The 14,466-nt window shown below is 42.1% G+C and overlaps 1 protein-coding gene across 2 annotated transcripts in view; it reads left to right on the top strand.

Annotated features, from left to right (window-relative positions):
- Positions 1-11,111, top strand: part of UST (uronyl 2-sulfotransferase) — a 426,518-nt gene extending 415,407 nt beyond the window's left edge. Inside the window, exon 9 of one of the 2 annotated variants that reach the window (XM_060205366.1) lies at positions 10,576-11,111. In XM_060205366.1, coding sequence (XP_060061349.1) covers positions 10,576-10,590 — 15 coding nt within the window. In that variant the 3' untranslated portion in view covers positions 10,591-11,111. Of the gene's footprint in view, positions 1-533; positions 1,337-10,575 lie in introns of those variants that run through there. The other variant, XM_060205365.1, reaches the window with a different exon arrangement.
- The last annotated feature ends 3,355 nt before the right edge of the window (positions 11,112-14,466 follow it).

Below are 14,466 nucleotides of genomic sequence, written 5' to 3'. Positions count from 1 at the left end.
AAGAAAAGGTCAGTTGGCCAGAAGTTAGGAGAGGTACAAAGCAAAGAAGACTAAATGACTAACCTTGTCAAGAAGGCTTTCTTTCAACCTGGAGGGTCTTGGAAGCCCTTGGCCTTGGAAATGGCCTTTGTCATAAAATCTCCAGCAGCAAAATCTTACACATATGTACACTGAAGAGTGAGTGAGTGAATGAATGAATGAATGAATGAATGAATGAATGAATGAATGAATAGATGGATGATAAGGCCAGGTGGCTTAAGAGCTATCTTAGAGCTTTAAGGGGAAAACACCCATGCATAAGTTAAAAGTTATCTTACACAATACCTTTAGCCCAGCTGCCTGTTAGCTGTCAGGCTCAGGCAAAAGTTAGTAAAATCATAGGCCCCTTGGAATATAACTAAAATAGACCTACCAGCCTTTTCCAAAATGGAGAGTCCCCCCCCAAATCTCATCTGCTATAGTCTTATATTTAGATTCCTGATTATTAAACAATTTATTCTGCTTTATATCTTAATGTTTTTTCTGTCACCAAGTTGCAGATACTACCATGATGCCAGCTTGACTTCTCTGGGCAGATGACCTCACTAATGTACCCTGGAACCCCACCTCCCAGACCCCTGCCCTACTAGGAAAAGAAAGAAACAGGCTGGGAGTATGAATCAACCTGCCAACACCCATGTCCAGTGGAGAAACAATTACAGAAGCCACACCTTCTACCTTTAGCACCCCATAATGATGCTGGGTCCATACTCTCAGAGGAATAAAGAACAGGAAAGCTTCCAATGGAGGGGATGGGGTACAAAACTCTGGTGGTAGGAATTGTGTGAAATTGGACCCCGCTTATCTTATGGTCTTGTGAATCATTATTAAATCAGTAAAAAAGAAAGTTGTCATAGGGCTGGGGACACAGAATAATGACTATGCAAAGGGCTTTATGGCTAAGATTTTGAGGTCACAGGTTCACAGTCAGAGCTGATCAGTGCTCTGGTTTCTCTCTCTCTCTTTCCATCTCCCTATATCTCTTGTACTAAAATTTATATTTTGTGTGGTTATATTTTTATCTTTTATGTTAATTCATTTCTTTAAATATGTATTTTATTGTAGTATTTGTGCAGTATTATAGCTTTAGGGCACCCAGCTAAGTGTCAATTAATTAGTGGCTTTATTAATTTTTTTGTTGTTAAGCCAAAGATAAGAACAATATCTTTTATACTGTACATGAAGTCTATTCTTTAAGCCTGAGGAGATAGCTCAGTGTGTTAAGAACAAAATTTGCAAACCTAGGATCCCAGAGGACCAAAGCTCAATCCCCAGTACCACAGAGGAATGCTCTGTTATCTATCTATCTATCTATCTATCTATCTATCTATCTATCTATCTTTTCTTCTTTCTTTCTATCTATCTATCTCATTAAAAAAAGATGATGAATTTTATTTAGGTAATAATAGTTTCAACTCCTCCTCAAAGCAAAAATGACTAACTACAACTGAGACTAAGTATAAATCCGGTTGAGTTGTTCATGTTTGTTCAGAGCAAACACTGCCTCCTCACAGATCTCTGCCTAGAGGAAAGTGGTGGGTGGAATGCAGAAGTGGTTAGTGAGACACGAAATCAATACTTCAATAACAGAACTTCTACCAAAGTGGAAAAAAACAACCTTTCCATATCAGACCACAGAACAAGCCCCAGCAATTCAGCAGGTCACAAGGGAAGGAAATACCTGTGTTCCAGCTGCTGCAAGCACTGCAGCATGACTGTCTGTGGGGAAAGGGTTCAACTTGTGAGTTGCCAAGATTTTCTGACTGGAAATCTAGATATCCTTTGTAGTCTAGCAGCAATGACCTTCAGGTGACAAACTGTTTGTTTTCGTCTAGTTTCTTAAGATCAGCTCACATGGCCTTTTCGTGTCCTTTTTCTTTTTTTCTTTTCTTTGTTTTTATTTAAATTTTTTATTTAAGAAAGGATTAATGAACAGAAACATAAGGTAGGAGGGGTACAACTCCACACAATTCCCACCACCCAATCTCCATAACCCACCCGCTCCCCTGATAGCTTTCCCATTCTCTATCCCTCTGGGAGCACGGACCCAGGGTCATTGAGGGTTGCAGAAGGTAGAAGGTCTGGCTTCTGTAATTGCTTCCCCACTGAACATGGGCGTTGACTGGTCAGTCCATACTCCCAGTCTGCCTCCCTCTTTCCCTAGTAAGGTGTGTCCATGGGGAAGCTGAGCTCCAGGACACATTGGTGGGGTCTTCAATCCAGGGAAGCCTGGCCAGCATCCTGGTGGCATCTGGAACCTGGTGATTGAAAAGAGAGTTAACATACGAAGCCAAACAATTTGTTGAGCATTCATGTCCTTTTTCACCATCCCTGGAAAGAATATCCCAGTAATGTAATCGCCATGGGGCTGGTGTGACAACTCACTTAAATAATCTGAAATAAAACTCAGTGCTCCCTGAAGCTCAAAAATATTTACCTTTCAGCCTGAATAATGATCCAAAGTTACACAATTCTTCCCTGTGGGTGATAGCTACATCCCTCACTCAATGACTAAGCAATTTTTTTTAAAAAAAAATGCATTAGTGATTTAATAATGATTAATAAGATTGTAAGGTAACAGGGGTATAATTCCATACAGTTCCCACCCCTAGAATTCCATGTCCCATTCCTCCACTGGAAACTTCCCTATTCTTTATCCCTCTGGGAGTACAGACCAAAATTTTTTATGGGGTTCCAAGGGTAGAAGGTCTGGCTTCTGTAATTGCTTTTCTGCTGGACATGGACATTGACAGGTCGATCCATAACTCCCAGCCTGTTTCTATCTTTCCCTAGTGTAGTAGGGCTCAGGGGAGGTGAGACTCTAGGACACAATGGTGAAATCTGTCCAGGGAGTCAGGATGGGATCATAGTAGAATTTCTATATGTAATAAATGTGGTATGGATCCTCAAGCAAGAATCTAAGTGTTTTGTTGAACTTCATCTATTCACATGGGTCGCTAAGATATTTAAAAGGAAACTGCTGGCCTAGGAGATAGTGCAGTATTTCCAAGTACCAACTTGCATGCCTGAGGCCTATAAAGGTTTTGGGTTCAATCCTCAGTGCCACCAGATGCCAGAGCTCAGCAGTACCCTGGTTTGTTTCTGAATGAAACTCTTATTCTTCTAGAGTTTGCCAAACTCTTATGAAAATGAGTGAATCCTTTTAAAAAAGAAGGAAAAGGAAATTGCTCATTAACTCTACAGGTTGCACACATCTCCTCTATTAGTTGAAGAAGAATTGTGGTCAAGTAAGTCTGCAACCAAACACAGTCACTGTATAAAGAGGAGGCAGAAGGAGGTTTCAGGGAAAGGCTACTGTGACTTCACTTGAGACCATACTACTGTGGAAAGTAGTCAGCTTTTAAGGACAAGGGAAAGAAAGAATTTACTTAGAAATGTGTTGAATCAGCTTGGAGGAAGAATCAAGGACCTGAAGCTTGGAATGGCACCTCAGGAACATTGGCCTTAATCTTCCTAGGCAGGACTGGTGTAATGGGCAGTGGTGGGTGCTAGCAGTTGATTGATGTATGTATACAAAGCACTAAGATCAGCCTGGAGCCTGGAATGGAGACTCTAGTTTCCCAGACTGAGAGACTTAGAGCATGCTGGGCTATGTTCATGTGGTTTTCCCTCCATTCCTAATGCTCTGCGCCCTGATCCTATCTTTCTGTACATCACTGCACATCCATTTGAACTTCCAGGAGAGGCAACACTCAACATTCAGCTCTCACTTAAACCTAATCTCATGACCAGGATTAAGGACATTCAAGGGACACCACCTCTCCTGCTCTCCTACCTACTATTGTTCCATTCTTCTCCTTCTCCTTCTCCTTCTCCTTCTCCTTCTCCTTCTCCTTCTCCTTCTCCTTCTCCTTCTCCTTCTCCTCCTCCTCCTTCTCCTCCTCCTCCTCCTTCTCTTCCTCCTCTTCCTTCTCCTCCTCTTCCTCCTCCTCCTCCTCCTCCTTCTTCTCCTTCTCCTACTCTTTCTCTTCTTTCTCCTCCTCCTTCTTCTTTTTCTTCTCCTCCTGTTCCTCCTTCTCCACCTCCTCTTTCTTCCTCTTCTTTTTCTTCTTTCTTTCTTTATTGTTAATAGGCTTCCTTTGTTGTTAATATTTTTTATGAGAGAGAGACAGAGACAGAGAGAGAGGACAGAGCATCACCTGGGATATGTGAGATTGGGGTTCAAACCTGGGACTTGATCAATATTATCTATTTCCTTTTGTTGTTCCTTTCTTCTTTAAAGAATCTTGATGCCCAAGTTTTCTTACATGAATGATATCACTGATTGGCTTTCCTGGTTCATTTTTCTATTCACTTTAAGGGAGAGAAAGAGAGAGAGAGGAGAGACACCACAGCACTGTTCCAGCACCCCTGAAGCTCTCATGGATGCTGAGGCTCAAACCCAAGGCCTCATAAATAGCAGAGCATATGCCCTAGTGGGTGAACTACCTCCTAGCCCTCTCTCTCACATAACTATTTCAATTCTCAATAGCTCCTCAACCCAACAGTAGCATGGAAAGTAATAGAAGGATCCCCAAAACCAGATTATTGTTTTTAGAGAAGCACTAATCATTAAGAACTTGGGAACCAACCACATAATAATGAAAGCTCAAAAGAGGGTCTGAGAAATTTTGACTATGGTGACATCAGTTCTGTGCTATTTTCTTGAGCATTTTGGTTATTTAGATGCCTGAAAACCATCCTGTGTGTTGATCTCAAGAATCACAAATAAGATCTTACTGGCCCCCATTGGCAGAAGCAAGAAGCATTCTAGCCAATTGTCTATTAGTTTAATCTGATATCTACTCAGCTCTGTGATATTGCTCTCATAAATCATATCTGACTTCCCCAACCATTCTAGAGTTCACACAGGGCTTTCTCATTGTTCTTCCCACTTGATACCTAGTGCCTAACACTACACTAGGAGACCTTCAATAAAGGTGTTCAAATGAATATTTTAAGGGTTTTCACAGTCTTCCAAAATACAACTTGTATTAAATGTTTTTAAAGCATTTCATCTCTGCTTGTTCAAGATATTTCAAGGTCTCAAAGTTTCTCCCTACAGAGGTTCATGCACTGAACAAGTTGCGTTGGTGACTTGTGTAAGATGAGGGTACGTGTCTAAAAAGGAACAAGTTTCCTAAGAGCTTTGACTCTAGAGGTGATAATAACTAGTACTTTACAATGAACACTATGTGGTTGAGTTCTCACAACAGCTCTGAGGGGAGACATTATCTTCATTTTACCTTTGTGCATGCACAGATGTAAGGGATGAACAGGTGAACTCAATTACCTGGGGATGAACAGGTAAACTCAATTACCTGAAACCACATTACTAAGAAAGAAGCAGAATTGGGGTTCCAGTCCAGATCCTCTGGATCTAAATCTCATTCTCCAGAATCGTGGCTAATTTGACCTTCTAAAATACAGAAGACAGTGCTGCTAAAATAAGGTAGCTGAACGGGGAGGTGGCTGGGTGATAACGCATCTACCTTGCATTTGTGAGGTCCTGGGTTCGTTCACACACACAGGATAAGCAAGCACAAGAGAAGTAGAACCCTGTGGATAGCGGAGAAGTGTTTTTCATGCACTCTTGTTCTCCCTCTGTGTGTTTATGCTTTATATGATATATGATCACACAGACATATATCACTAACTATATATATCCAGAACGCATGTGTGAGACCCTGAATTTGATCTTGAGCACCAAATTAGTCTACATTTATAAGCCAAAGATCAGGAAACCTATGTCACCGTAAGTCACTTAGATTCCTGACAAATGAAAGCATCATTGAAACACAGTAACATTGAAACACACTCTTTTTTTAATTTGCTATCTACTCCTGCCTATAAATTCATATTCCTAGAGACACATTTTCAGCACTGACTTCTAGTGCTTAGACCAGGTAGAACAGAAGCAACTGGTGGCATTACTTTATAAGACACAGCTATGTATAAATAGCAAAAAAGGCCATAAATTATGATGAGGCCTTGTATGGTACAGCAAATCCTAACAATGGGATTTTCAAAGTTAATATAATTGCCGAATAATTTGGTTATAGCAATAAATACAGTTGCATTCTTAAACTCTAAGACAGCAGGATCCTTCCCCTTTCTCTATAAAGCCATCCATCTCCCAGTCCTGGAACCTCTAGGGTGGGGCTCACTTCCCTGCATGCTTGTCTCAAGTCATACCAACTGATACTGCATCTGCTGATCCCAACCTAATCAATGCAACCAGTACCACCTCAGCACACTTCACTTTGGACTGTGTCCAGAGACGTCAGGTGTGGAATGTCAATTCTTCAGCTTCATTCTCTAGGGAGACTGCTCCTAGCTCATAGGACTCCTTAACTCCATTTTGAGTGGCACCCTTCTTAATAAAACTTCAAAACCTAGATATACACCAGGGTTCATGAGATAGGGCACATGCACAAGTATATGGGTCCTGAAATTAGTGCAGCCTGGGATGTTCCTAGCCATGACCACAGAATGAGAGCCCAGACCTACAGGGATGCAGAGGTTACATAGGCTCCTGTGCTGACTATGGGCCCCAGATCAAATTGATGGGGTTAACAGTCAACAATATTTAAATACTTCCCCTATATTTGCGAGCTACTCTCTCCCCTGACCCAGCTTTCTAATCCTTTTTCCAACTATGACACCATCTCCCCAGACAATAACCTGGGTCCACCTGCATATTAGATGTCAGGCTCAGGCAAAAACTAGTAAAGTCATGGGCCCTCTGGAATATACCTAAAACAGACCTACTAGCTTTTTCCAAAACAGAGACTCTAAATCTTCATCTGCAATATTCCAGCCTTTAGGTTCATGATGAGTCAACAATTTGTTCTGCATTATATCTTAACTCTTTTTCAGCCACCAGGTTCCAGATGATACCATGATGCCAGCCTGAAACACATTCATTTTTAACAATTTTACTCCATAATTTTAAAATTTTTCTACAATAGTGGGGATACTCTGTAACTACATTTGAGAAAGTGGCCGTATGAGATTTTTAAGTAAACGTTCAGATTCTTTTTTTTTAGAAGTGTTTTTTAAACATTTTATTGATTTACTTCTTTGTCTATTTACTTATTGGACAGTGGCATAAATCAAGAAGGGAGGGGAGATAGATAGGGAGGCAGACCTCTGCAGCTCTGCTTCACCACTGATGAGGTTGCCTCCTGTCTTGTGCATTGTAGCACATGAGCTCAGCTGGCTGCTTCACTCTCCTACCTCCTACCTTCTCTCCTCCTACCTCCCATATGTCACTTTCAAGAACTGAGTTAACCATGCCTGGTTCTGGTCTCCACTTCTCACAGAGGTTGGCAGGGAATGTCAGATTGGGTTCAGCATGTTTAGCCTGGAGGAAACATTTTCTTTAGCTTCCCCTTCCACCTCATAATACTCCTCCAAGCACGATCAAGCTTCTCTGACTGTAACAGCTTGACTCTGGAAGGTGTGGTTCTCTGTTCCTTGGACAGCAAAGCTTCCTTACTATTATTAACCTCAGATTGGTCCTCTGGGAAGAAAAATTATGATGGTTCCTAAGCCAAAGATTTATTCTATCAGGAATGAGAAAATCCAAGCTGCATGTGGGAGAAAGTTTACTCCTGCCAAGAGATGAACAGCGATTTCGGAAAAGAAAGTGTGGCCGTGCTTACATCACAGACCACAGCATGCCCCCTCCTTTACCTTCCCAGACTCCTCTCTGGTCACCTGTGAGCACACTTCACTTCATCCACTCAATGTCTCTTGTTCTGCATTTTATACATATAGTGGTAAATTTGCATTTCAAGGAGCCTCAAAACATCTCCATCCCTTAGCAAAGTTGACAATTAACAAAGATGTGGGGACATGAAAAAGGGTCATCTTGAGGCTGGGTGGTGGTGCACCTGGTTGAGTGAATACAGTACTATATGTAGGGATGCAGGTTCAAGCCCCTTGTCCCCACCTACAGGAGGGAAGCTTTATAAGCCATGAAGCAGGGCTATAGATTTCTCTCTTTCTGTATCTTCTCCCTCCTCTCTCAATTTCTCTCTGTCCTATATGAAAAAGGAGAGAAAAAACTGCCCACCAAGAATGGTGGATTTATTGTGTAGGTAGGGAATCCCATTGATAACATTGGTGGCAATAATTTTAAAAGAAGGAAAAGGAGGAGAGATTATTTCTAGTTCAATTTGATCAAGATGTCATTTCAGAAACAGTTCAACACAAACCCAGTTAATTTCCTGTGTGACACTCATACACCTACCCTGGTTAAGGTAACAGAAATTAACAGAGTCCCCAAGAATCCATCATCCAGTTGAGAAGACAATATCTTTTTTTAAAATTAATTAATTTATTTAAAAAAGGAGACATTAAAAAAACCATAGGATAAGAGGGGTACAACTCCACACAATTCCCACCACCAGATCTCCGTAACCCATCCCCTCCCCTGATAGCTTTCCTATTCTTTATTCCTCTGGGAGTATAGACCCAAAGTCATTGTGGAATGCAGAAGGTGGAAGGTCTGGCTTCTGTAATTGCTTCCCCGCTGAACATGGGCGTTGACTGGTCAATCCATACTCCCAGTCTGCCTCTCTCTTTCCCTAGTAGAGTGGGTCTCTGGGGAAGCAGAGCTCCAGGACACATTGGTGGGGTCATCAGTCCAGGGAAGCCTGGCTGGCATCTGGAACCTGGTAGCTGAAAAGAGAGTTAACATACAAAGCCAAACACATTGTTGAACAATTATGGCTGGAACAATGCAGATGAAGTGTTGGGCGGGGGAGTTCACTGCAGACTATTGTGTACTTTTGCTATCAGGTATATATTTTTCCCTAGTTTATGGATACGTGTGAACATATGCTCTGTCTCAGGGGACCTGATCTATATCTAGGTTTTGGGACTTTGTTAGGAAGTGAACCGCCCGGAATGGAACTAGAGAATACTATGAAAGGAAAGGTCTCACCCGAGTAATGAAGCTGAAGGGTTGTCATTCCACACCTGAAGTCTCTGGACAGTCTGAAGTGAAGAGAAGACAATATCTTAAGTGAAAAAAAAAATAGCAATGTAAATGCCAGATAACATGAGAATTAAAAAGAACTCAGTACAAGTTCCGTAGTCAGGAAAGAGAGACAAGAATATAAAAAAATACAAGAAAAAAAAGGTTACATTCATGGTTTTATTTACAATTTCTCAAGTATTTAATAGTGGTTTTATTAGTGGTTTAATTGTAGTCACATAGTTCCTGTTTTTGAAGAGTATAGTATTTTTCTCCCTTCTCCTAAAACTTAAACTCGTTTTAACGTTTTGTTGGGAATACTTTGTGTTTTTCCTGTAAACAGGAGGAAGGCTGGACTATGTCAGCATGGTTAACAGGTATCATTCGCATACAGCAGATGTCACACTAAACACAACTGAAGGGATTTAAGAAAGAATAGTTTTAGTTTACCTGCATGTAAGCTGTTGGGCTCAGGCAAAAATTACTACGTCATACGCTCCTTGGAATATACCTGAAATAGACTTCTTAGCTTCTTCCCACACGAAGACCCCTACTCATATCTGCTCTATTCCTACCTTTGGGTTCCTATTTATTTATTTTTTTGTGCTTTTTTTTTTATTATAGAAAGGATTAATTAACAAAACCATAAGGCAGGAGGGGTACAACTCCACACAATTCCCACCACCCAATCTCCATAACCCACCCCCTCCCCTGATAGCTTTCCCATTCTCTAGCCCTCTGGGAGCATGGACCCAGGGTCATTGAGGGTTGCAGAAGGTAGGTCTGGCTTCTGTAATTGCTTCCCCGCTGAACATGGTCGTTGACTGGTCGGTCCATACTACCAGTCTGCCTCTCTCTTTCCCTGGTAGGGTGTGTCTCTGGGGAAGCTGAGCTCCAGGACACATTGGTGGGGTCTTCAATCCAGGGAAGCCTGGCCAGCATCCTGGTGGCATCTGGAACCTGGTGATTGAAAAGAGAGTTAACATACGAAGCCAAACAAATTGTTGAGCAATCATGGACCCAAAGTTTGGAATAATGGAGAGTAAGTGTTAGGGAGGTACTCACTGCAAATTCTAGTGTACTTCTGCTTTCAGGTATATATTTTGCAGTAGTTTATGGATACGTGTGAACATAAGCTCTCTGTCCCAGAAACTGGTGTATATCTAGGTTTTGGGACTTTGTTAGAAAGTGAACCACCTGAGATGAAATTAGAGTGTACTATAAAAGGAAAGGTCTCACCCGAGTAATGAAGCTGAAGGGTTGTCATTCCACACGTGAAGTCTCTGGACACAGTCTGAGGTGAAGCATGTTGAGGTGGCAATTGTTGCGTTGGTTAGGTTGTGATCGGCGGATGCAATATTATTTGGTATGGATTGGGAGACGTATATGGGAAAGTGGGCCCTATCTAAGGGTTCCAGGACTGGGGGAAGTAGGGGCTCTATAGTGGAGATGTGAGATTCCTGCTGTCTTAGGGTTCAAAAAGACAATCGATAGTTAGGGTTCCTATTTATTAAATCATTTGTTCTGCTTTAGATCTTACCACTTTCCAGCTACCAAGTTACTGACACTACTATGATACCATTCCGACTTTCCTGGACAGAGGATCTCACCAGTGTGTCGTGAAGACTCGCCTGCCCAGAGCCCTGCCCCACTAGGGAAAGTCAGAAATGGACTGGGGGGTATGAATAGAACTGCCAACACCCATGCCCAGCCAAGAAGTAATTACAGAAGCCAGAATTTCTACCTTCTGCTCTCCACAAAGAATTTTGGGGGCTGGGTTGAGCACACATGTTACAGTACACAAGGACCCAGGTTCCAGCCTCAGTTCCCACCTGCAGAGGGAGTGCTTTGCAAGTAGTTAAGCAGTGTTGCAGTGTCTTTCCCTCTCTATTTCTGTCTGTCTATATCCAGTAAATAACATAAAAATAATAAAAAATGTAAAAAATTTAAAAAAAAAGAATTTTGATCCATACTCCCAGAAGAATAAAGAATGGGGAAGTTTACAGTGGAGGGGATGGGACATGGACTTCTGTGGGCAGGAACTAGATGGACTTATACCCTGTTATCTTGCAATTGTGTCAGTTATTATTAAATCTTTAATAAATAATTTTTTAAAAAAAGAGTCTGACAGAAATACCTCTCATCTTGATGCCTTTTCTTCACTCTCTCATGGTTGCCTTTGCTTCCTGGGCCTTCGTCACTGTGTTTCCTGGGACCCACACATCATGGAAGCTGAATGCTGGTAAACGTTTAAGGACTCGTGGCTTATGCCACACGTCTGGCTAGTCTTTTCCTTCTTTTGCTTATTTCCTTACTGTGGTTTTTACACACCTAATAAATGCCACATTTATAAGTCCATTGTAAAAAAGTTAATTTTTTATTTCACAATAGACTATTTTACTTATTTTATTTTAATTGGAGAGAGGAAGAGAGAGAGAAACACCAGAGCACTGCTGAACTCTGGCTTATGGTGATGTTGGAGATTGAATCTGGGAGCCTTAGGCAGGAAAGTTTTTAGCTTAACCATTATGCTGTCTCCCCAGCCTAAGTACAGGATTTCTCTGTAAATTTCTCTGTAATTTCCAGTGAGCTGCAGGACTATGTGAATCCTGTGTCAAGATGGGGAAACTCTACAACTTGGTCCACTGAGTTGAGTCTTCAGCTCGGACACTGGGAACACTGAGTATCGCTTTACGATGGCTGATAATTACAGACATGGCTAGATCATGATCCGAATCACCTTAATTCCAAATTAGGGTCCCAGTAAGACGAAAAAAAATTGTTTCCATATTAGCACATTTGTTCTTTTTTGTCTGTCATAAAAGAGAGAAGCCAATGTTTGTCCTGTGTTCTGTTTTACTGTTTCAGCTGTGGAAGGTACAGCAGACCATTTCCAGATGTCGGGACCTTTGCAGTGATTTCTGGTTTGGGGACCAGCTGCTACGTGGGCTCTGACAGCTGCAGTGGCCTCAGCTTCAGGGGTTGGTCCCATGCCTACTCCTCAGGCCTCAAATGCTGCAAGTCTATGCCCCTGTTCCTCTCGAACACCACCTCCTGGGATACGTAGTTCAGAAGAGAGGCTTGTGTCCGCCGTAGTTCTGCAGCTGAGAGAAGAAGCTTGCATACTTTTTTTTTTACACTTATTTATGACAGAAACAAAGAGAAACTGAGAGGGAAGCAGGAGATAGAAAGGTGGTAGCATCTGCAACACTGCTTTACCATTCATAAAACTCCCCACACACAGATCCTTGTACATGGCAACAAATACTCTGCCATGCACCACTGCTTGACCCCCAGGTGGCCCCTTTTAAGATGGGAGTTTCTGACCCTAAGACAGGACTGACGTCTTTCTGTATAGCGAAAGTGTAGGCCAAACAGCATCTTGCCAAAGAAAATTATGTGTCTTGTTTGTTTGTTTATTTATGAAAGACACTATAGCACCGAGGCTTCCTTCAGATCAATGGGGGCAGGGTTCGAACGTGGGTCATGCATGTGGCAAAACACACTGACCCATGTTACTTTATTAAGAAACATGCATAGTCGGTTGTGAGTGATCACATACTGGGGTGTTTTCAGATAGAGACTTTTGTCTGTTGGAAGACTAACTACCTTGGCTATTTGTTTGTTGTTGTTTTTGTCCATTTGTTTGTTTGTTTGTTTGGTCCAACAGCAAGCAGAAAGAGTTCAGGAAAGAAGAGCAGCTGTCTCTAGTCCAATGCCATGGAAACCAACTCGGTCGGCAAACAGTGAGGCAGCTTCCAGCCAAGGCAGCCAGAGACTCTCATTTCTCATGATTGTTTTCCAAATCCCAAACAGCAAATGCCTTGAAAATGCTCACAAGAGCAGGGAGCCTACTGAATTGGCAATTATTCCTGTTTTGTTTTGGTTTTTTGTCAAGGAGGGGAAGACATAAAAAGATCTGTGTTTTGCTACTTTGGGCTTTCCACAGACAAGATGGTCTTAGGATGAGTTAACCCTCAGTGTGCAAAGTTGCTCTAAGCTGCAGAGAGGAAGAGAGAGAGAGTAAGAGAGAGAGAGAGAGAGAGAACAATCGTGCATTTTTGTGGCCAAGGTATGCTTTCATTTTTGGCAGAGGCCTTGTTGGGGTGTGTGTGTGGGAGCTGAGAAGTACTAGCTCTACATGAACCTTCTGGAAACCACGGCGCTTCCCACCATGGTTATAGTCAGCACATAGTTTCCTGGGTATAAACCACCCTTCCCTTCACCCTCCCTTCCCAGAAGAGTCCACTGTCTGTTTTCCAAAAGCAATCTTTCGACAAAAAGTAGAAACCCATGTACACTGGGATTTTAAATACACATCCAGATGCAAGTCACACTGTCAGAGGCATCCTACAAGGCTTGGCCTGTTGGGCCAGAGGCTGACCTGAGCAAGAGCTACAGAGCTGAGTACACACCACCTTGCCTTGGCCTGTCTGCCATCTTGCCTCCCACCTCCATAGGCCCAGGCAAGTTCCCTCACTAATTGGAATCCTCTGTTGATGTGGTCAACTGGCTGCTGCCACAGCTACACCATGGAGGTGTGCAGCAGTCCAAAAAGGCATGTTATCACCTCCTTGGGAGTTTCTCTGGCTTCCTGGAATGGGTTAGGCTGCCCTCTGTGTTCCTGAAAGATCTTCTATTCATGGCAGCTCAGTATTCCTCCTCTCCTTATCCTCGCTCTTTCTACTTACTACTATTCCCTCATGCTCAGATACATGTCTCACACACACAGCAGAAGCTTGGTAATCACTTCCGGAATGTTTTTGGGAAGGTGATGCCTGTGAAGATCCAGTCTGGCTGTCCATTCACTAGGAACAAATCTCCACTGGAAGAATTATGGTAAGAAGGGTATGTGAGTAATAGACAGCTTTACAACAGAAAATTTATTAATAAGGCACTGCTTACTTAATCAATACTTGTTCTACTATTCTGGAGTCATCTGAAGCTCTGCATAAATATTTACACTACAAGGAGAGATGAGGGGGGTGGTTTCCATGTAGTCTACAATTGCAAAGCATTAAAGTTCTAGTGAGGGACCAAGTGGAGGTACACCCACCAGAATGCAGACATTGCCATGTGTAAGGACCCAGGTTCAAACCCCTGGTTTTCACCTACAGGGTGAAATGTTTTACAAACACAAGCAGTGGAGCAATGCTGCAGGTGTCTCTCTTTCTCTCTCCTTTCCTATTTCTATCAGAAAAGAAAAAATACAACAACAATAATAACTACAACAATAAAACAACAAGGGCGGAAAAAGGGAATAAATAATTATTTTTAAAAAATCTTTTTAAAAAAGAAAGAAAAGAAAAAAGGGGCCACCCGGAGTGGTAGAGTCATCATGAAGGCACTGAGCCCCAGCAATAAACATGGTGGCAAAAAGAGAAAGAAAGAGAGAAAGAAAGAAAGGAAGAAAGAATTATAATTCTATTGAATAGCATTTC

Source organism: Erinaceus europaeus, chromosome 13, assembly GCF_950295315.1.
Source record: "Erinaceus europaeus chromosome 13, mEriEur2.1, whole genome shotgun sequence".
Classification (NCBI taxonomy): domain Eukaryota; kingdom Metazoa; phylum Chordata; class Mammalia; order Eulipotyphla; family Erinaceidae; genus Erinaceus; species Erinaceus europaeus.
This window is presented reverse-complemented; position numbering and strand designations above follow the sequence as displayed.